The sequence below is a fragment of the Ambystoma mexicanum genome, chromosome 4q (assembly GCF_040938575.1).
Source record: "Ambystoma mexicanum isolate Mex_15411 chromosome 4q, UKY_AmexF1_1, whole genome shotgun sequence".
Classification (NCBI taxonomy): domain Eukaryota; kingdom Metazoa; phylum Chordata; class Amphibia; order Caudata; family Ambystomatidae; genus Ambystoma; species Ambystoma mexicanum.
In genome coordinates this window covers 199,379,394-199,403,010 of record NC_090928.1, presented here as the reverse complement: position 1 = coordinate 199,403,010, position 23,617 = coordinate 199,379,394, and the positions used below count along the sequence as shown (strand labels likewise).

General features: G+C 45.1%; 1 protein-coding gene across 4 annotated transcripts in view; it reads left to right on the top strand.

Annotated features, from left to right (window-relative positions):
• ARID1B (AT-rich interaction domain 1B) overlaps window positions 1–23,617 on the top strand; it is a 1,170,625-nt gene that overhangs the window by 832,239 nt on the left and 314,769 nt on the right. For all 4 annotated transcript variants that reach the window (XM_069607734.1, XM_069607732.1, XM_069607733.1 and 1 more), the window contains one exon: window positions 9,249–9,338. In XM_069607734.1, coding sequence (XP_069463835.1) covers window positions 9,249–9,338 — 90 coding nt within the window. The remainder of the gene's footprint in view (window positions 1–9,248; window positions 9,339–23,617) is intronic.

Below are 23,617 nucleotides of genomic sequence, written 5' to 3'. Positions count from 1 at the left end.
ATTGGCAGAAGACACAAATCTGTAGGGGCTTCTTAATTCCCCCCTGCCCGCTCTACATTTCCGAACTGATCCACAGCATGTTTTTCATAAATAACACTTCGGGTTCAGTGTTGCTTTGGCCACTAGTATTTAACCGTGGCAGAACGTTCTGATCAGAAAAAAATACCCGGCCGTTCCACCATCTGCAATACATCAACACAATAGCATGTTGAGTACAATTATTTATTTTTTTTGTTTTAACACCGACTGATGAACTTTCATTTACATAGTGAAAACCGTATTAATTTGCCCAAATGTGCAATGCTAAAGCCACAACTATTTTCAAAAATATTCGCGTATTCAGACTGTCATCTTATGGCCTATAAACATTGAAGCCGACATTCCAGCTCCTGCGTTCTAGACTTCTACACCATATGTGACCCAGCTGTCCATTTCAGCATAAATTACTTTAGTCCTTTTGGGTGTTTTGCATGGAGTTTAGGTTGGTATAGGGCAATTAAGATGAAATGTGCAAATGCATATATGCTGCCAATCAGTGGATCTGGATAGAAAGTTTGAGAAATTGTTACAGTGCAACTTTGACATCGCTGCACTGAACGTTCTGCAGCTATGTACAAAAACGAACCTCAATAAACGCTTTTTTCTGGCGTTTGTGAATCTGCTTGGATTCACATGCTTTATAGGCCGCCATCTAGTGGTAGGTGCAGAGTGTTAAATATTTTTTTCGGAATAAAAAAAGGGGCGTAGACACGGAAACACTATCCCTGCCCTTCGTGTGCAGGTACCCACGATCCTTCACGCATCGGATTCCTCAGATTGTTTTTTTGTACCAATGTGGTTGGATGCTAACCACAGTTTGTCGATTGATCGACTGCCAAGGCCTAGGCCTAATCACTCCGAAAATCCACGATGTGAGGCGGTGCGGCTAACGGACACTGAAAAGCAGACATGTCGAAAAGGCGATTTAATCGGAAGAGTGGGGAAGGAATAATATTTCTCATACTTTCTGTAAAATTAGAGAAAGCCTTTCTTAAACCTCCTTTGCAGACTTGCATATAACTTTTAGCTTGCTCGTTCTCAGCCATCGCAAAGGAGAAAACAACTTTAAAATGTTGCCTACGCTGTAATACTAAATTCCCTTGGAAGGACACACAGTGCATGTGCAATAGCTCCCTTCCGAGGGACTGCAATGGCTCTGTGTAATGCCTGTAGGCTTTTAAAGCTGAAAACATTAAAGGAGCATTGAACCAAAAGTTGGGCAGTCTACAAAATGCAGGCAAAAAAGCAATTGGGCTAGTCGACCATTAACACGGAAGACCTGGAGGCGAAGGAAACTGGCATCGGTTTAGTTAACTAAACCAAAGAGCAAGAAATTGAGGAAACATCAATCATAACCTCGCAGCCGGACCTCATGTTCGTAGGGCTGACATTGTGCTGTTGAGACAACCCCATGTGTCCATAATGCTACACAAAACCCGAAAGACCCGACTAACACGGACCGGTGCATTCTTCCGTCCCCTCCACTACACCGAAAATGAAGACTGCGGAAGTAAGGCCGTCGAGCGCATACACCGGGGGGGGAGGGGAGTGGGAGAGGGACACACAAATATAAGGGGTCAGAGATTTTGACGGTTTCATCAAAACCCAGGCCAAAAACAATGGAAGTAGAGGTTCCGAAGTCTAGCAAAAAGAGCAACAAACTCCGAAACACGTTGAGTTGAAGAAAATGCAAAAAACACACATTTTTAGAAGGGAAGGGTACCTTATCCTCTCCCATGCAGCAGAAGGCTGCCGCAGGATGAATAGAATTACAAATGGAAATAAGGACACACACAGGACACCCACAAGGAACTCAGTGGACTGAGGATAGATTCTCTACCCTCATGGAAAAAATTGACTCCTTTGTGGATTTCTGCAAAAGATTACCCACAAAATGAAAGCGGGAACCCATTTTTGATGTAACACCAACAATCTGAAATGTCGCCAAGCCTAGTACATTAGTTGCTTGTTTTGTTTCCCCCCTCCCCCACCCTCCTTTCTCCTCACCTCTCTCTCACCTCTTGTATTATTCCAGGGCTACCAGAAATGTCATCAGGCCTAATATGGTAGTCGCCTGTCTGTTTCCCATTTCCTTCCTATCTGTGTGTAAGCTCCTGCACTATCTGAAATGTCGCCAGGCCGAGTGCGATAGTTAATTTCACATTCTTGATGTTCACAGCCTGTAAGAATGTAATTGTCTTTTCCCTTGTTCCCTCCCTTGCCTTGGAGTGCTTTGAATCACGTTGTGTATAGGTGCTATATAAACCTATCATCATATAGTGGAGGAGAAGGAGATTATTGAAGAGAATGAAAACAGAAATGTATCCAGATAACTAAACTATACCATGCCATCTCCAGAAATGTCTGAACCTCCTACCTCATCCTCCAAAAGAGGTCCAAGTTTTATATGCTGACCGATTAAAGAGGGCACCTGAAAGGTACGGCATACAAGTAGAAGAAACACAAGAAGGGGCTGATTTAATTCATGCAAAGAAAGTCTGCTTGATGGGCTAGTCCTTTATTAAAAAGTGTAGTGAGGAGAATTACACCATCTTTTGATAAACCATGGCAAACAAAACCCATTAATCCTAGAATTGAAAAGTACAGATCGGCTATTCATGACCCCCTTTACATAAGGGTCAGTGAAGGTTGATTCCTTAGTAGCAACTACTTCTAGGAAAAGAGGGGAGACACCACTGTCAACAAGTGAATTCCCACCAGATAAGGAAAGTAAAAAGATTTATGCTTTTGGGAGGAGAATACTAACTTCTGCCTGTCGTGAGATTAGAATTGCTAACACTACAGCTCTCATGGCAAGGTACAATGGAGATCAATGGGATGAAATAGAACAAATAGATTAAGTAGCTGAGCTAACTAGATCAGCAATGCTAAAAATAATAACAGAAGGGAAGAATGCATCAAATGTGGGAATAAACTCACTGGATGCCTCAAACAGCAGGCAGAATACAGGGGCAGCAATCCTAAAAAGTCATGCTTGGCTTTGAGGATCTGGGTTCACACTGAGACATAGGCCAACCTCCTTTCCAAACCAGTTGCGGATGATTGCCTATTCGGTACATCGGTGGTCAAAGCTTAAGCAAAAGCTAGAAAAGGACACGATGCCCTTAAAAAGTTTGAACCCAATTTCACGGAGATACTTCCCTCCGAGAGCAACCTTTGGAGGTAGGTGGCCCTTGCAGATGCAATCCTACAAAACACCAAGCCAACGCCACTTTCTGCCCTGATGTAGTCCCACTTTCCAAAGCAGCCCAACGCAGGGAACAGGTTGTTACGCACCCATGCTCAATCCCCATAGGGGAAGAGTACATGGCAGGTCTTTAGAGAAACAGCCCCTGCCAATACATGATTACCCAATAGCAGTCCCCTCCCATGCAACCCCAGTAGGATGTTGCATAAAGGCATACGTCCACATATGGGAGAGGATAACCTCAGAGAAGTGACACTTGAGTACAGTAGGAAAGGGTACTGCATCAAACTTTTACAAAAAACAAACGCAGAAGCATCTCCCCGAAACACCTAAAGGTTCTACTGGAGGAGATAGAAGAACTATTACAAAAGGAAGCAATAGAAGTACCAGAAGACAAGGTAAACACAGGCATATGAGATGCATTTTCATATTTCAATGTTCCAAAGTCACAGAAAATACCTCAGATTAAAAATGCTGAACAAATATTACCAATGTAAGATACTTCTTTTGGGCTTGTCTCGGCACCTTGTGTATTCACCAAGGTGCTTACAGTGGTCGCGGCACATCTATGCCACAAGGCCATACCAGTATACCCATATCTAGACTATTGGCTAATTATGGGAAGGGATGCATAAGAGTACCTAGCACACACACATTAGATGGTATTATTGTTACACAGCATAGGTTTCTCAGTCAATAAAGTCAAGCCTAACCCCAAGCAGAGACAATGCTTTCCTGTGGGCAGTTCTAAACACTTGGACAGCCACAGCGTACCCGACACCACAAAGGGTACAGGCTTTGGAAACATTCCCCTTTTCAAGCCAGGTCAGATGCTATCAGCCAGGAAAATTAGAAGGCTCCTACGCATGATGGCATCTTGCCTATTCATAATACATTGCGCACGACTAAGAATGTGAATAATGCAACAGTGGCTAGCAGAACAATGGTCACAGAAAACGGGCCAGTGGGAAGATCTAGTGGTAGTCTCGCAAACAGTAAACAAAAGTTTTGTTTGGTGGTCACCAAGCAACATGAACATAGAAAGACTTTTTGTGTCCCCGCAGCCATAATTAACAATAACACTCATAACTGGCAGGATGCGGAGCACATTGCCTTCACTTCACTGCCCAAGGGAAACCTACAGCAAAACAAAAAACATAAACTCGCTCGAGCTTCTAGCAATAAAGATGGCACGTTATCCAACCTGGCACGAAACATCTGGCACTGTGCATACAAAGGGACATATCCATACAAGCATAGCACGTCCTGGGGTTCACAATTGTCTAGCAGACTCACTCAGCAGAGTCTTAATACCAGAACACAAGTGGGAATGCAACACCAATACACCCGGACAGATTTATGTGACATGGAGTCCCCCCACAATAGGCCTGTTTGCAACAAAAGAAAACAAAACATGCCAAAACTGTGTCCCGGTTCCCCCAACCGGCGTCCCTATGCAACTCACTGTGGATGCGTTGGTCAGGAATATTTGCATATGCTTCCTCCTCTTCCCCCCTCTTGACACCCTAATTCGTAAGAAACAATTCACAAGATGCACCAAGAGAGTCTAACAATAGTACTCTTTTCAGCAATGTGGGCAAGCCAGCAATGTTACTCACACCAACTCACACCTACTGCTCATGGCTGTGCCCCCTAATCAAGCTAAATCCAATAGAAGATCTGCTAACATAGAAGAACAAACTTAGCAGCCCGTCGCCTGAGGTTATAGAGTTGGCCATCACCAACTCCCCACAAAGTGCATGGTTATCATTAGAGAAGCAAGGAAACCTTAGACAAGATATTGCTATTTTATTTGAACAAATGGAAAAGATGTGTTTTCTGGTGCAAAAGAAACAAAACCAATCCCATAGATTGCTTAGCTTCAGATGTGGTACTACATCTCATGTACTTGCTAGACTCGAGTCTGGTGTATAACTCATAAAGGCACACTTGGCGCCCTTAGCAGTATACACCACATCGCAACAGAAACCATCATGGTGGAGAGTAACAGTAGTGAAAGCCTTAATGGAGGTGTTAAATGCATACTCCCACCAATGGCACACATCCCCGCGGGTTGGGATTTAAGCACAATACTAACTCAGCTCGTGGGACACCCCTTTGAATCAATGCACACAGCCTCACTTAAAGACATTACATACAAGGTGGCTTTCCTCCTTGCTATAACGTATATTCCAAGAATAAGTTAGCACAAGCACTATTGGTTTCGGAAGAGTTTGTTGCCATACATAAAAACAAGGTGCTTTTGAGAACACACCCTAGATTCTCTTTAAAAATGTATTTCTAAATTCCATGTAAAACAGTAAATTGAATTGCCAGGTTTCTTCCCAAACCCATCAAGCAGAGGAGAAAGATCTCTTCATACTCTAGATGTGCAAAGGGCAGTAATGTACTACATTGACAAACCAGACATACGAAAAAGCACAACAATTCTTCTAGTCCATTGCAATAGGAAGAGCAGGACAGGCAGAGTCACCAAGGCAACAATTGCTAGGTGGATTGTTAAATGCATACAGTTGTTCTATATGTTCATAGCTAACAAAACCCTACCATCCACATTATGGGCGCCTTCCACAAGAAGTACAGGACAAACCCTTGCTTTTCTAGCTAATGTACGCTGCAAGCTATTTGTAAAGCAGCAACTTGGAGTTCAGTACATACATTCACAAAACTGTAACTATACAATCAAAAGCAGATCCACAAGTGGGGCAGGTAATATTACATTTACACGGGTCGAAATTGGGATTCGGTGACCAGGAGCAAAAAGCAGCTCCTGGGTATCGAACATCACCCCTTAAGCAGGAGATACCTCTGGGGGACCAGGAGTCTGTCCATAGCATGCAGCAAATGTAACATGAGTGCAAGATACTTGTTGTCAATTTGCATATTATACACTATGCTTTAAATGTCTCTCGGGTGTGTCCTTAATGCTCCTGTAAACACATTCCCAAAACTCTACAGTCAATATCACATAGTTGTGTGTTTGGCACCACTTGCCTGACGAGTAAAGTGTAGCTGTTGGTGTTAAGGTAATCAGGCTCCCTTTGGCTAAAACAAGGTGCTAAATAGCTCCCAGCTCCTGTCAATTTCGTACCCTGCATTTATTCTCGAACAGGCCTTCAGCTCTCCCGCCTCCTTCACTAAATACTGCTTGCTAATCTGTACAAAGCATGTGAATCCAAACCGATTCACAAGCTCCAGAAGACAACTCGTACTTACCTGTAATGTCTTTCTGAAGTTTATAATCGCATGCACCCGCCTAGCCCTCCAGATAGGGTGCGTATCTGGCCTTCTTACGCACTTAATTCTTGTGAATATGGTACCTTTCTTTTTCCTATTCACAATGCTGTTCTTGGCAGCACCCCCATAAATCATGGAGTTCACTGATGACATCCAACTGGGTTCAGTCATGATCTGTTTATTTAACACTTTGTTTTGGTTATTTCATTTAGCAAAATGTAACACTTGGAAAAAATGAGTGTGTGTTTTTCACTTTGTTCAAATGCTTTGATTTTCTGTGTTACAATGTTGTTTTAGAATGTTGCATGACTAATGTACATTGCCAATTGCTTTGACACTTTAGGAAGTTTCATTAAAATTGACATTCTTATTGGACCTGGTTTTTAAGATTGTTGCAGTACAGTGTAAAAGTGTGTTCTAGCAACTTCTGCATGTTTGTGTTCATCACAGCTGTTTTCATTGGTTTTAATAGAGGCTGATCTGCTGAAGTATAATTTGTTCAAGCTTACTAGTGATTTGCATAGGCATTTCATACTATGTTTTCTCTTTATCTCACAAGCACATCAATGGTATTTAATGGCTTGAGGCCTTTGAGTTTTATTTTGATGAGCCTCTGAGCAAGCAGTTGTTTGGCATTTCTCATTACGAAAGATTTGATGTTAAATTAGTGCATATGTTTGGGATAGTTATAAAATATTGCAAGTATTTGCATGTGTGTGAGTGCATGCATGAAAGGGCACATCCACTTGTTTGTTACAGCAGAGCGAGCAATCGGAGACCAGGTCAACACTTCCCAATATTGCTGTGTATATTTTTAGTAGGTTTGACTGCAGTAGTAGTTCTCAAAAGCTCTGCTATATTTAAGCAAAATACTCTAGCTGCTCAGCAGAGCCACCACATGGGACAACTATTTGCAGCCATGCTAAAGCATATTTAGTGGCATCATAACCAGATTCCCTAGCAGGACTGCTATGTTTTGGAACAGTAGCTGAAGTTTTCAACAGTGGCATTGTAATGGCACAACACCAACACGTGTTTACAGTTTCAGTATGTAGCTAAAGCACTGCAGAGAAACAGTCTCTTGGGTTGCCCCTCCATTCTCCTGAGGTGGTAGTATGCACACTGGTGGACAATGTGAGAAAAATTGCATTGCTTTGGTAGGCTTCCAGCCATCCTGCTCTAAGTATTGCCCTTTTCCTAACTTCTGATTCCCCCCTGTCTGACTAGTGTGCGGCACTGCCACATCTCTAGTAGCACTATAAATCTCAAGCTTCATGTGTAGAAAGAGGCATGGAGCTTGGGCCGCGCCAGTTATGTCGGGTAAGCCATGCATGGGACTGCCGATGCCCGAACCCTATAAGCCTTTCAGACAAGTTAGTTCCCTGACTAAGCCAGTCAGGAAACCTAGTTAAGTGGTTGTTAAACCTGCTGCACAGATTGTTTCACCTGCGGGTTTCAAACCGGTCAATAGCTCTGTGAGCTCCTACATCTGGGTGCAGTGATGTGTTTAAGATGGAGTTAAAACGCTTTCCGCGGTGTGAATGTTTGGTTCAGAACGTACACATCTCATCCTTGCTCCCATACTTGGCATTCAGTGCACTGTGAAACACTTGTATACGAGCGTGATAGAAATAAAATATCAATCAATCAGATAAAGCATTTGCATGGAAACAATTTCAGCATCTGCTGATGGCAAACTCTAAAACTTAATTGTCCAGCCTTGCTTACAAAAGCCAGTTTGCGTACATTTAAGAGGAACCCCCCCTAATTTTCAAACAGAATTATATTTATAGATGGAACATGCATTTTCAGCTTGTATCACTTATTATTGCTATGCCAGATTCAAAATAAAAAGAAGCGAGCAAGAGCAATTATGAACTTGGGAGTCACTGGACAACAAAGGACTGAGGTTGGGGCAGACCTAACGCAGAACGTTATGGAAAGGAGGGAGAGACAGGGTAATACGATGTGAGAGAAAACGGAGGAATTAACATGAGCGAGAGGTACTGGAGTTACAGCAATGGATAGCAATGGAGACTAGTTGGTATATGGTTCTGTAGTTATACAAGAGGTCTTGTGTCATAATGTCATCAAGATGCAGCTGGATAGCACACACTTACAAGTGAGAGAGCATTTCCCACAAGTGTAATAAATGATTAGAAGCCAGATAACATGAAATACGACTATATTGCTTCTAGTATTTTCAAAAGTTTAAATTTATGCACACATTGGGTGGATGCCCAACACTTTTTACTCTTGCAAAGGTGAATATTCATTTATACTCTTGAATTTGGATTTACTCTTCAAATCTCAAAATGGGGAGTAAAATTCCCCCACCTCAAAATCCTATCTGGAGCACTGAACCCTCCCATCCTCCCCACTTGGGAGCAGAAGGGTGCATTGACATATGTACAAGGGTGACCACATTCTACACATGTCGGAAAACAATCTGAGGACGCCAATGCTTGAAGGATCATGGGTACTTGTACTGATGCACATAACACAGGGATAGTGTTACAGGTATGCCTGTGTCGACGCCCTTTTTCAATTAAGAAATATATAATACTGCACAGCATGTGTTTCTAAGCAGGTACAAGCTTTAGAAAGACGATCACTGGCAAGTATTATTTGTCATTTTCACTGCTTTGTCTGAGGTGTTTGGTAAAGTAAAAACTGCATTGTTTGCTTTTTGTTCACCATCTACTTTAACGTTGTACTCATCTTGTTTGTGTGGATGTTACAGGCAGCCAGATGCCCCCTCAGACGCCCAATGTGCAGACTGAACCCACCTCTCATCCTGCCTTGAGCCAGTCACCAATGCCGCAAGAGAGAGGTATGATTATTGTTTGTGGCACAACCCCTTCTTCTGTATTTCTCTATTGATTGTCTCACTCTCTGTTGTGTAACTCTTCTTTGCGTCAGTCAGAATTGAGCTTTGCACTTTGCATTAGGAGTTCTTGAAGAGGCACCGCTTAGCTTTGCAACAATATTTCAATGTCCTCCCCTTGAGAGTAATTTGAAGGCCTGGATTTTCTACAAGATTTCTGGTTTTTGGATGTCTGTCAGGATAGTCCCCTTTCTCCCTTTAGTCTGGTGGAGTCATCCCCAGGCAGGGGACCGGACGGCATACTAAACATACCGGGGGAATGGGTCAACAGTTCAGTAGGCCATACAGTGAGTAACATTTATTTTTTCAATGATCCAAGTAAGTGTCTCGGTCTAAGGAAAGTGGGTCAGGTGATGATGCACACCATGGGCACAACAGCATTGGGTACATTGTGCTCCAGCCATGTGCAGAACGAAATGCAGACGATGAATAGAGTCTTGGTCTGTGCAATTTCCTACTTTTATCAGCAGTGCCTTTCTTAAATGTCAATTTTTTTTAAGGCAATTGCCAGTGCAATGGGGCATTTCCAACTGAAAGACCCCCTGTGTGGCTCTAATTAAGTAGTAATTTGGTGTCTGCTTCCAAGACCATTAAAGTGAGTAAAAAAAAGCCCTTCATTTGTTTATACCCACAATACCTTGACATGTAAAAAAGTATTTGCTTTTATATGGATATCAAATGTTCCTTAACATTATGCATTACAGCAAGATGAACGTTTTCAACAATCTCTATACCAGGTCCCCTTTTTACACAACTTCATTTAAAGTGGGGATTGTTTATTTTGACGTAGCATAAACAGCATGTATAAAATGTATACAGAAAAGTTGTATACATGCTTTTTATGCTGTGCCATATTTTCTTTTATGTGTCTGGTGGAGAGGGCCACAGAATGGAGTTGCCCCTTCCGCCACTGCCATTCTGTCATGCAAAGACACAAGCATTTACACTTAGCATGACATTTCTATGCTAGCACAAATGCTTTGGATTCTTATGGAATGTGACTGCTTTTTACAGTAGCAGGCGGATTCCAAAGGAAACCTTTCTAACACTGCCTGACATACATAAATGGCAGGTGACATTTACTCATTTTGCACTACAAAGTGAAAAAACGGAGGCGTACAGGCAATTGATTACTCCTCCATTTACATGTTTGGTTTGCACTTTATAGTGCAAATTACTAACATTGCATGCAGAGCTCCTGCTTGCAAATCAGGGCAAAAATAACACGTCCCTCTGTGCAATTACATTTTTTTTTTAATTCATCTAAAAGGACCCCGTGTATTTCCTACTGTGCTGTACAATAGCAGATTTGCCAGGCTATCGTTATTTTATAATGTAGGACTTCATTCATGTGTAAAAGAATGGTACAATGATATTATTTTACCTTAAAATGTTTCTGTAAGTATTTACAGGTTGTCGGGTTGCTTTACTCTTTGTTTAAGGAGTGTGGAGAGTTGTGTTGGTGCATCTGTGATGAGCTGGTGATGTTAGTGTGATTTTTAGTGTAGAAATGTTTCTTCAGTTAGTGTACGTTCCATTGTTTAACTTATGATGTTCTCCTAAAGTTGTGTATTGAGATGTTAGGCAAGGGTATGCGATGTCAGTTGACACTATGCATTGACACATTCGATTCAGGTTCGTGGGACCACTCGTCTTGACTGCACACTAACACCTCAAAGACACTGCTACTGTTACTGTCGCAGCACTTAGTTTTACATGGGATTATGGTACAACGCAACAGGTAATGCACCTTGAACTGCCAAATCCAACCATCCACCACAACACAACCACCGCAATACTATGTTGGCAGTTAACGTCCAAATGTGCGTTTTGTAAATAAAATGCATGTTTTTGGGCAATGCCACTGGCCATGAAATTGGACCGTTGGCTGTTAATTTTACACTAGTTTTCGAAAACATTTCTTTGTGACAACTGGAATGAGGCATCATACACGTAAATTCGCCCCACCCACACACAGTTTCTGAAGGTAGCCTCGCCCCCACCATTTGACACTTTAGGTCACCCCGCCCTGGACGTTATGGTCTAGTTGTGCACTGATGCACTCTGCAATAGGAAAGTTGTGTATGTTGACTCTCAGGCCTCCCCACCCCCCCTCTTTCATGTCAACATGGATGCATCTGTACTTTCTGGGGGACAGCTAAACTGGACAAGACCTCTTCCTTGCAGGCCACTGGGGCTCAGCCTCAATGACTTCACTTCAGAGAGCCTCAATTCTGCAGCTGCCAGGCGTGGCAAAGCTGCTCAGAGGGGCATGCAAGTGAGCTTTGACACAAAGCAGCTGCATTATTAGAGACTTTACATGGGCAGTGACAATCTCCAGAGCAACTGTTGCGATTCTTCCTTTTCTGGTTGGAATACTTTCAGTAATCTGTTAGGAGTGGCTCAAATCAAGACCTGCCCCTTCGTCTCCCTATTCTGACATGTCATTCCCGTCTGAGATGTTGCCCTTTTCTGTGACTGTTCTATTGACTCCCAAATTGTAAACCTCCTTTGACCTTTGTAGCCTTTCACAGATGTTACTTTATGTAATCTGGCCCGCACAACTTCATTCTTGTGTTTGCATGAGATCACGAGTTCCAGTGCTTTAGTTAAGCACGCACTGTGCTGAAGTCCAGAAAAAGCCAGGTTGCCATAGAATGTACTGAGTAGGGGCGCACTGGGAGGCCTCCATCCACCTGGGCAGTAAGGGATTCCAGTCCAGCTGTAAAGAAATGTTCCTCTATTCACCTTCCTGCTCGTGAACGCTTCCGCGCTCATAAGAACCGACAGAAAAACAAAAAAGACGTTACGCCCATTGCTAGCATGGCAGTGTCAGCAATACATGGATTCATGTTCTCTCTAAAATATTCTGTTCGGAATCCACAGCCGAGTGCACGGGTTATATACTGATGCCTGCTTCACAGCACTTTGTAAATATTAGCCAATTTTTGTGGTGCTTCTAAGTTTGATTAGCAATGCCCTGTATTCTTTGTGCTCCCTCCCCAGACCCATTCTCGTGGCTGCCCCTATCCTAAAGGAGTAAGAGAAACTGAAACCCTCCTGCCCATCAATGTTGACAACATCCAGTGTAATACCCTGGACCCAGGTGAATTGGAAAAGTGACCGCTGTGAACCACCCGGGGGTACAAGAAATGGGCGACCTATGTCCTTGCTTTTGATATCTAGCGATCCCATCAGAGCCTCATATATATACACATTAGCTGACATGGAGCCTGGTGCAATCCAATCAGTACCACCTCCTGATCATTTTTCGATTGCTGCAAAACTGTCGTCCAGAGACTCCAGCGCCCAGACGTTCTGACATAACCGGTAAGCCTTCTGATCTCTCTTAGAATGAGACACCAATTCCCCAGTCATGATTGCTCCATAAAAAGCTAGCCAGAATGCTTCCCTATGCTAGAGGAATTATTTGGCGAGGTGTCTCGTATTCTTCACAATGTTTGGGTATTAAAAGGTCCCCTGCTGTTATTTTTTTTACCTTTCTCCATTCTCAAAGCACCTTCTTTACCAAGAAAGTACTCTGCCCCAATCTGTCTGTACATTCTTCATACTGTACACATGAGCCAAGTGTTCCAAAATGGCCTCCAAAGAAAACCAGATTTACTTCCGCCCCACCTCATAAGACTCAAGGAACCGCGTAAAAGCTACCTCACAGTATAGCTTAGTCTTTTGCCCTATTGATGACATGATCGAGTGTGGCATCGCTGGGCATCAAGCCTAAGTTCACTGCTGGGAAATGAGTTCTGTTTGTAGGCTTCTTTGTGTAGGACTCTGGATTTTTGCATCCGGAAACTAGATAAATCATCTGCGTTGCTATTCAAAACCCTAGCACGTTTCACTTTGCCTTTTAAACACAAAACCAATTTCTTCTATAGTCTCAAGACCTTGCTGCAGGAGGCCATCTGATTAAGTGCCCGGACCAATGACCTACTGTCCCACCAAACTGTCATTCTTAAGCCTTGCATGTACCTCTCACCTTGCCATCTCTGCATACACCACATGTTCCCCAGTATTGCTCCAAAACCAGGCATGCATGACGTACTTGTATTTAGACCTATCTTGATATTGCTGGCGTTGCCACACCAGTGTCCCATTGAAGTCGGCGAGTAACTTTGCAGACTTGCTGAGATCACTGTTAGCACCCGCTGACGGGCATGTCTTGTGGCGTTTCTCTCTCAATCCAGACATTGAACGTGCAATTGACCTAGAGCAAGGGCGACCCATTGGTGTTCAGAAATCAAAATTGAGGTGACATACCAACACATGCAGCTGATACAAGGTCACTTTCCAAGCTGCAATGCATTAACCTGTTGGGGACATAAGCGCTTGAACTGGTGTTCCAGTAGTCCACTGATGCCTCTAATAATTCTAGCTCAGTTCCCAAAATGTTAACCATGTTGCTCACCCTACCTTTATATCCTGTGCCAGGGGGAATCCTAACGCTCTCGTTACTTCTACAAATGAGTGGTGGACCTGAGAACACTCGTTGAAATCCACTTAGCCGAAAACAGAGATTCATCATAGTAGCACAGTATCTGCTGGGCCCCTGACATCTTCTTTACCACCCAGATCCTTCAGAAATATGCACAAGATACTTAGCAAAAACAAAGAGGTGATAACTGGAAGGCATAGCAAAGCATTAGCAGGCACATGTCATAAAACTAGCGTTCTTCAAAATGGAAGCCACGCAAGCGATAGATAATATTCAGGGTGACACTCCAGAAGTTTACAAGCCGCTGACTTCATATTCATTGTTTCCCCACTCCCTAATGCCATAAGTTTATCTATAGATTGTTCTAATGAGGCATCTTTACTGTACATAACACTGGATCACTGGCATCCTTCACTGAGGATTGCTTGGGGGCTTGTGTATGGTGAATGCAGCAATATTGCCCCTGAGCTCTTGGCGCTAGACCAAGGGGCAAACCTATACAGTCTTGCATTGGTGGAACAGGAAATTGAAAGCCACTCTACATATTGCCATTTCCCCTTTATCTTGTTTGCTGCTACCTTCTGGTTGTCTGAGTGATGTCTGGTTTTGTGGTGCATCCCTAGCTACGGCTTCTTTGGCTTGAATCCTGAAACCGTCAAGTCCCTAATACAAAATTGCCAGACATTCCCAGATGGATATTGCGACAGTTACTATACCAGGCCCTCAAATTCTTTTGGGGGAAGAGATACCTTGGATGCCATGGCCCCTCCTCCCCCGAAGAGTCCTTGTGGAAAAAACGTTGCCCCGCTTCTGTTATGATCTTGGACTCTGGGTGTGGGTGGATGAACTGATTGACTGCTGTATCGTTAAGCCAAATGGTCACCTGCTTTGGCATTGAATTAAGGTCCCAATCGCCTGTCTTTGTGACCCTAAATGCTGCATCAATCCCGATCCATTCACCAAGGAGTTAATCTGTCAATGCTGAAACAGTGCGATTTTGATATGCTACAAAATTTCTTGCCAACTGTGGAAACCTTTCTAAAATCACTGACAAAACCACAGAGGAACTCGACGAATAATTAGGAATTGTTCTTTGTAGTGCTGCGTTTTTACTCTTATGAATTCCATCTTTTGACTTTTTCTGCGACTCACTCCTCAGTCACTCCTATCCAGCAAGGCAAGCAAATCCATATACTTTTCCTGCCCCGGTTTCACCTTTACTGCTAACCGTATGTTCCATGCTAAAGGACCTGGTCTTCACCACAGTGTGCACACCACCTTCTCAGCCCTTATTACTTGGCATCCAGGCCCACCAGCTACTGATGGCTTCTCCAGGGTCGCTTCCTTTGATGCAGAGCGCACCTTATTTCCAATTGGCTTTACTGCCACTGCTTGCTGCTAGGGTGTTCACCCCAAACCTTCCTGAGCTTTCACCACGTGCTAGGTGATATGTCTGCAACTTCTGACCCTTTTTCCACAGCAGCTCCCAAACCCCTACATTCACCTGTACCCCACACTTCTCATCGTGCACAATGTAAAACTATTAAAAAATCCCATCAGTACACCCAGCCCACCAACCACACACTCGCCCAGGCCACCATCTATCTGCAACCCCTGCACTAAAACAGATCCCACTGCCTGCCTTCAGAGCTACACTCTGGTACTGACAATCGCTGCATGGACCAAAGAATTCGGTAAAAAGGCCCCTCTGGAGCACCAGGAACAGGCAAGGACCGCAGCTGTGGGGTCGAGAGAATAACAGCTTCTCGCCGAAAGTAAATCCTGGAAGTGCGTTACGAGTGTGAGTGCTCGGACCTCAAGCACACTGGTAACAAACAGGCGGAGCGATTGCCCAGACTTGGTGACGTCTGAGGTTCGCGAACAACCGGCTGCGGAAGGTTGGTAGGAGTTTTAAAAATGTTGCTAGTGGATGAGGAATGGCACAGTTTTAAGGTGAAACCGCATTCCCTTCCCATGCCCACTGAACACCACACAATGTTGCCACCCCAGCATGTTTAGGGAGGGGGTTAGTAGGAGAAACCGTAATGCAAGATATTAGTAAATGTACATTTTTTAACACATTTTTTTTTAAAATGCCATACTTTTACTGGGGTGATGGGGGGCTTAATGCTCAGGTATTACATACAGTTGTCCTTCTGGCCGTAAACCCTGCTGAAAATTGATTAAAACAAAATAATAGTGTTTACTGATGTCTCGAGCAGGCAGGCATTACCTCTCCCCCTTTTCTTCCGAGCACCACCGCGCCCTCCACCCAATTTGTAGCTGAGCACACTAATGTAGGGCAAAGTAGGCGGCCCCCCCAAATAGAGTAAGTTAAAGGCAGCACTTGGCCATGACGCAAAGCCAGGAGCGCTGATGGGAAGGGGGCGATAAAGGAAAAGCCTGTCGAATGTCTCACCTGTGAGAGCAAAGTGTTTACAATTAATCACATGCTTGGGCAGTAAATCTTTTGCGGCAGAAGCCTACCGTGCCCATCTCAGTAAACCCCCATGAGGAAGCCAAAGACTTACCTGCTCTGCTCAGCTCTTTGTGGCTGATTAGTGTCTCTTTGGGAAACTATCCTTTGAATTGGGGTGATAAATGGATCCAATGGGCCAAAGGAAGGCACAATAGATATTCAGCTCCTGGTCTCAGAAAAATAGTGGGTTGAAAGTGCAATGAGTTAATGTGCCTACTGCATCTATATACATGTAACCTATATGGAAGCGCATTTAGTTACTTACTGGTGCAATTCTCATACATGTTCGCTTGCTACACTGGGACCTATAGTCTCCTCACATCATTTTGAGAAGGAACCCATTTGATTTCCAGCACAAATATCTCAGTCGTACTGAACCCAGGCTTCATTTTCTGGCACAATTTTGTAGGACATTTTGGGATCAGAGAGAGAGCTTATGTATGAGTTACCGAGGTCAGTGATCAAAAAGCACAAACACAACTGACAGTGGGCACTTCGAGGGGGCATTGGGTATTGTCATTCATTGCCCCACTCACAAGCTGCTTTTTGAAACTGTCATCGAGCCGCCAACATTTTAAGGCTGGCTTTGGCAACTGACAAAATAATAGGATAAGTTTATTCCCCTTACTACTCTGTAGTTTTCCCTCGTTCCAGACCTTCAAAAAGGTTTGTCACAGCTGCGTTTATTCTAAAAAATATCTGCCTCAAAACAATTAAGTGAAACTTTAGCTGTTTCATCTTGATGTACTGCTAAATATCTGTGTTGGAGGAAATGTCAGAAGTAGGCAGGTCTACTCCAAACTCACGGTGGTTTCTGTCTGCCACGCTGAACTCTGGCACCTCCTCCACTTTTGTGGTGACTGTTTTTCCACAAGCGTCACACTTTCATCCCTTCTGTTCTCTATTCTTTTTTGTTTTGTTTTGTTTCTTGCTTCATGCTCAAAAGGGGAAAACGAAAGAGCATAGCTTGAGGATGTTCAACTATCTTCACACAGAGGAAGCGTACCGGGATTGGATCCAGAACTGGCACTAGGATGCTATGCTGCCGTAGGAATGTAGGCGTCTGAAGCCACACAGCAGCCTTGATCTTGTAGTCTCGATAGATGAAACTTGAACCACATTGATATTTTAGTGAGTAAAACTAATTCCCCATTAACGTTGAGGTATTTATTATAGACAGATGAAAATACATTTCAATTCCAAACACGATATCTTTTTGTAATCTTTTCCCCGGAGCTGGTAATTCCTGCACATTAACAGATGTGCTTTTACCTCGGAGTTCCTCTCCGATCAGACAATACTAGAGGAGCACCTTCCTGTGTCAGGGCGCTGCTGGTATCGCTGAACCAAAGAGCTGTGCGGGTGAAATCGGAGGGTGGGTGGGGAAGGTGTCCATGGTTTACTTTTTAATTAGTTGGAAGTACGTTTCTCCCTATTTATTTTTATGGGAGTTTAGGTATCTGGTACACAGCTTACCTACAGGGCTGGTAAACACTGAAGACGATCATTTTTATTCTACTGACTGCATGTGCTACAGAAAGAACATAGAGAAATATCTGTTGTAAATTATGAAGCCAATTACATCCTTGGTGGTTCGTATGCATCTCTTCTACTTCAAACCAGCGGGCCTTGCTATGTTGAGAAGGAGTCAACATGAATTATTAGATACAACCCTAATATCACCATTCTTACATATGTGTTGGGCTCTCCTACGGGTGTATGGATGTTGGAAACATGCAGTATTTGTATTTTTACCAATTCCCAGTTGAACACTTGCATGGCTGCTACAGTTTTGCAAAGGGGTCACGGAGGAATAAAAAGAATCACGTCTCAAAGATTAGGAGTCACTCTTGAGTGAGCAGCTAGGCCCAATGCTCAGATCACCTCTTTCTCAGTCACTTTAAGTAACCTTTTCAGCCAACATAAACCCTCCATACAACTATGCGTGTCTCCATCCTGGTATGAAAAATACCAACTCGCAATTATTTGGGTAATCTGTGAACATTGTAGTCCAAGTAGTAGTAAATAAGAATTGTGGGACTCAATCGACCACCCCCCACCCACACCCCCGGCAGTGATGTCACTCCACTAGGTTTGTTTAAGTGGACTCCTGAGTTGCGTCATAAGCCTACAAAAGTATGCATGGAAACGTTACCCTCCCACCTAAACCTTTAATCTTGGAGTGCGCTTTTAGTTACACCCACATATTCTCTAGCCTAAATGCTAATCCACAACCACAAAACACGCTGTAATGCCACAATCTAATGTCACTTGCATTCAAGGAGCCAAACTATGGTTCTTGCTCCCACAACATATGTACTGAGTAAACTTGTAATCTTCAAAGTGATTTCTTAAATGAGGCTCATGTCTCTAGCATCGCTTCCTCTTGTGAAACCAAGGAGACTCCATGTTCAAACGGATGCCAAGGTGACTATACCTCACTAATGCCTTTCTTGGATGAATGGCAGAATGGATGGATATACATGCCTTTTTCAGTTTCATGGAACATGACCTGTGTAGGTTGATTTGCTTTGGTTGTCCTGTTGGAGCGAAGAATAGGTAGAGCAGAGCACATTGTGTTCTTTTGGAGGCTTGTGGTGTGCTTACTTTAGTATTTCTTAGGTGACCTATTTTGCCCACACATGGAACACTCATGTTCATTTATTTGCTAGGGGACCATTGATTAATGCATGTCCTTAATTGAGACGTTCTGCCTTTGCACCCCAATTATCCCCTTTGAATTATGCCTGAATTTGGTCTAAAGTGGATTAGTTTACACTTGGTGACAGAGGTCACACAAGCTTTAGTGAGCATTTTGAACTTTCTCCAGCATTGGATCTTTCATGGATTCACATGCTTAGAATATTCCCCGTCGTCAGACTGGGACCCCTCGGTACACATAGCCTTTTCCTATAGGAAAACTTCCGACACTTTTGTGTCCTATCTACGTCCTTTTAGGACCCGCCTACGCATGCTCCGTAGGCCGTCCCAGTATAAGAGGCCCGCCCCCGCGGCTCCCCTTCAGATTTCAACCGTCTCCAAAGTAGTGGGATCTCCTCGCGTTATCTTACTATTTTGTACAAGGTTGTATTCCTGGAGTTAGAGAAAATGTCCTCCATGTCAGGAAAAGCGCTGTTCTGTCCATGCGCGACGTGCGGCTTGAAAAAAGTTTACGAGGGGGACGCACATATGGATTGTATATATTGCCTCCACCCTCATCATTCGGCGGATAACTGAGACATATGCAAAGGGTTTTCTCAAAAAACCCTCAAAGACCGGAGTCGGCGACTGGTGGCATGGCTGAATGACGGAGCGGGGGCATACCCCCCTTCGGAGGTAGGCTCCACACAATCGGCGAAAATATCACGCCGCGCTACCTCGTCGGAACCACCGGCGAAGAAATCTCGACCGACGGAAAAAGTCATCTTGGAGTCACTCAGCTAGAGACTCCTCGTCGAAGAAATCATCATCAAAAAAGCATGAAAAGGAAAGGAAATCCTCCTCGGGCGATCATCATAGATCGACCACGAGTCGAGAGTCGAGTAAAAGCAGGCCAAGTGTGGAAAAGGCGGGACCGCCTAAACCACATGCTAAGTCACCGTCGTCAACGGCGGTCCTGTCATCGGCCTCCACCCTGCCACTTACACAGGTGGCATCCACCGCCCCACCGACAACGGCGGCGACGATAGCCTCGTCGACGGGGGTTCTACAGGAGGCCTGGAGGCCTGAAGTCTTTGATCCGATCCGATCCCCCCGGATACTTTACTGCAAGAACAGGCTGTGTCGCTGTCCTCGGAGGACGAGAACAAGAGAATAGCTGGCCCAGCAGGCCCAGGGCTACGAGTGGCTGACAAGTCGTCGACGAGGGGATCCGGTATACCGGTATCTGCCCCTCGTCTCAATCCTCAATCTGTTTTGTCGTTGGAAATTCTGTCCACGCTTCAGTCCGTGCTACAGTCGTTGGACCAGAGACTACCTCAGGCAAACCTACCACAGTCACCCGTCGACGAGCCGGGCCCGTCCCGTCCACCGACGCACCTACGCACGCCAATCTCAGCACTGGCACAAGAGGAAGGTGAGCTGCCAGATTCGGAGTCTGACAGGGGAGCCATGTCGGATATCTCATCATCCCCCTCCAGGGATCCAACCTGGGAGTCAGAGGTGGAGTTGGAAACCCCTAGAAGCCCAGCTCACCCGTCCCCTCCGGACGACATTGCGTCATTCCATTCTATGATGGAGAAGGCATGCAAAGAATTTGTTTTGTCCCAGGAAGAACAGAAAAAGGACTGTTTTTTGTTCGACCACATGGGTAAGAGAAGGTCGTCTGTGTTCTCAATACCAATACTAGACCACGTGTGGAAGGAGGGGTTGCAGACAATGCGTCACCCTTTTTCAGAGCCGGCAGTGAAAGGACACCTCGAGAAAAAGGTTAAGGCTCCAGAGTCTACCCCCAAGTGTTTATCCTCCCAACCAACGCCAGACTCGGTGGTGTCGGCGGCAGCGGCGAGGAAGGCGAAGGCCCAGGACAAGTGCACGACTCCGCCGGAAAACGAAGCGAGACGACCAGGATGCCTTTGGCAAAAAAGTGCTATCCGTGGGGGCAACCACAGTAAAGGCCGCAAACTCTCTGGCGATTGTAGCCAGATACGATAGGGAGATGTGGCACAGGCTAGCTCCGTTGCTTGATCATCTTCCGGAAGAGCATAGGAAGGCAGCGATGTTACTTGTCCGAGAGGGTGAGGAAGCCTCAAATCACGCAATAAACATCGCGGTGGACCTCGCTGAGTCAGGCTTCAAGCAAGTCAATAATGGGGTCGTATCACTACGACAGTCATGGCTTAAGTGTACCTACTTCAGGCCAGAGGTACAATACAAAGTTTTAGATATGCCCTTTGAGGGAGACCTTCTTTTCGGTGAGAAGGTGGACGAAGCCCTAAAGGGAATGAAAGAGGACTCGGACACGGCACGTTCACTGGGTGCCCTCCAGAGTGGCTGAAGCTACAAGTCTTTTCGTCCCTTTAGAGGGGCTTCAGGTAATTCAAGATTCTCTGCGTCTGGAGACAGATCCTTTGGCAGATCGGCTTACCCCTCCCAGGGATACAGACGTGCTTCCCAAACGGCAAACCGATGACGGAACTTCCAGGAAAAGACCATCATATCCGTCGTCGTCGAGAGACGAGCAAAATAAAGATCAGCAGTGATATACAACACACCGTTCTGGGGGGAAGAGTGTCAGCATATGTCGACGAATGGGGACGAATAACGACGGATCAATGGGTGCTGGACACTATAAGAAACGGACACTCTCTACAATTCAAACACAGCCCTCTGCACATTCCACCTGCGTTCACCGCTCATTCCCATCTGAAGATACTGCAACAAGAGGTAACACTCATGTTAGCAAAGGGCGTGATAGAACTAGTTCCAACATCACAGAGAGGTCAAGGAGTCTACTCAAGATATTTCGTCGTAAAAAAGCCGAACGGCAAATGGCGTCCCATTTTAGACTTACGCGATCTCAACAAGTCTTTAAAGAGCCTAAAATTCAAGATGCTCACTCTGCAGGAAGTGATCCGCGCCGTTCAAGAGGGGGATTTTCTAGCGTCCCTGGATTTACAGGACGCGTACTTCCATATTCCAATGTGTCGGAAACACAGGAAATTCCTGAGATTTGTAATGGGGCGGACTCACTACCAGTTCACGGTTCTTCCCTTTGGGCTCAAGACCTCCCCCAGAACGTTCACGAAATGCCTGGCTCCAGTAGCAGCCTGGCTAAGGAAGCAAGGCCACCATGTATACCCATACCTCGACGACTGGCTGGTAAGGGGATCCTCCCCAGCGTCGACCAACACAAGTTTACAAGCCACCATGCAGCTTCTACAACAGCTGGGATTCGCCATAAACTTCGAAAAATCCTCTCTGCGGCCATCGAGAACGCTGGTATTCCTGGGGGCACAGTTCGAGACCCAGTTAGGGCTAGTGAAACCTTCTCTCGACAGAACCTCAAGACTCAATCAGCAAGCGAGCCGACTACGGCGAAACACCAGGCTCTCAGTGAGAAAATACGTTTCGGTCCTAGGGGCCATGGCATCCTGCATCCATCTGGTGGAAAACTGTCGCCTATTCATGAGGCCAGTCCAGGAATTCCTCGCGGACCGATGGACGCAGGCTCAAGGATCGTGGTCAGACAGGATAACCATCGACGACGACAAGCTGTTTCGGACCCTTCAGTGGTGGCAGAGTTTCCACAATCTGAACAACGGTGTACCCCTACAGGAGCCGGAGTTTCAGCGAACCATAGTCACAGATGCGTCCCTAACCGGATTGGGAGCTCACATGGGTGTTCTCCAAACGCAAGGTCGCTGGTTTTCAACGTAGTCACTCCTACACATAAACGTGTTAGAGCTCAGAGCAGTACGATGGGCCTTGAAGGCATTCCTACCACACATCAAGGGTTTTCGAGTACGAGTACTGACCCACAATACAACAGCCATGTTTTATCTGAGGAAACAAGGAGGGACGCGATCAAGAACTCTTTCCATAGAAGCCCAGAAAACATGGCATTGGGCATTAAAGCACGAAATTTCCATCGTGGCTCACCACCTCCCAGGAGTGAGGAACTCCCAAGCAGACTCCCTCAGCAGAAGCATGGCCCAGATACACGAGTGGGAAATGGACACAGTTCACCTGATGAAAGTGTTCGAGAAATGGGGTCATCCCCCTCTGGACGCCTTCGCGACCAAAGACAACAAGAAATGCGAGCAATTCGCAAGCAGATGGCCTCAAGAGGGTTCCATGGGGGAGGCATTCTCCTTCCCATGGACGGACATGTTCCTTTATGCTTTTCCCCCGTTCCCCCTCATACGGAGGACAATACAGTGGATACGCAGATACAATTGCCGGGCAATTCTAGTGACACCATACTGGCCAAGGCAACCATGGTTCTCCGACCTGCTTCACCTGTCGCTGGAACATCCCATAGCGTTTCCAAGAGTCCCGAACCTACTATCCCGGGACAAAGTCACGGTGTGGCATCACGACCCGGACAGTCTCAACCTTACAGCCTGGCTCCTGACTTTTCGGAGTTCGGTGCTTTAGACGTTTCGGAGGATTGTCAAAAAATTCTGCAGGCGGCTCGAGCCCCTTCTACAAACAAATCTTACTCCTATAAGTGGCGGAGGTTCTGTGAATGGTGTAGAGGACAACAAGGCCTACAACCGTTGTTGGTGACGCCGGAACAAGTTCTACCTTAACTGCTCCTCTTGGCGGAGAGGGGTTATTCTTCACATCGAT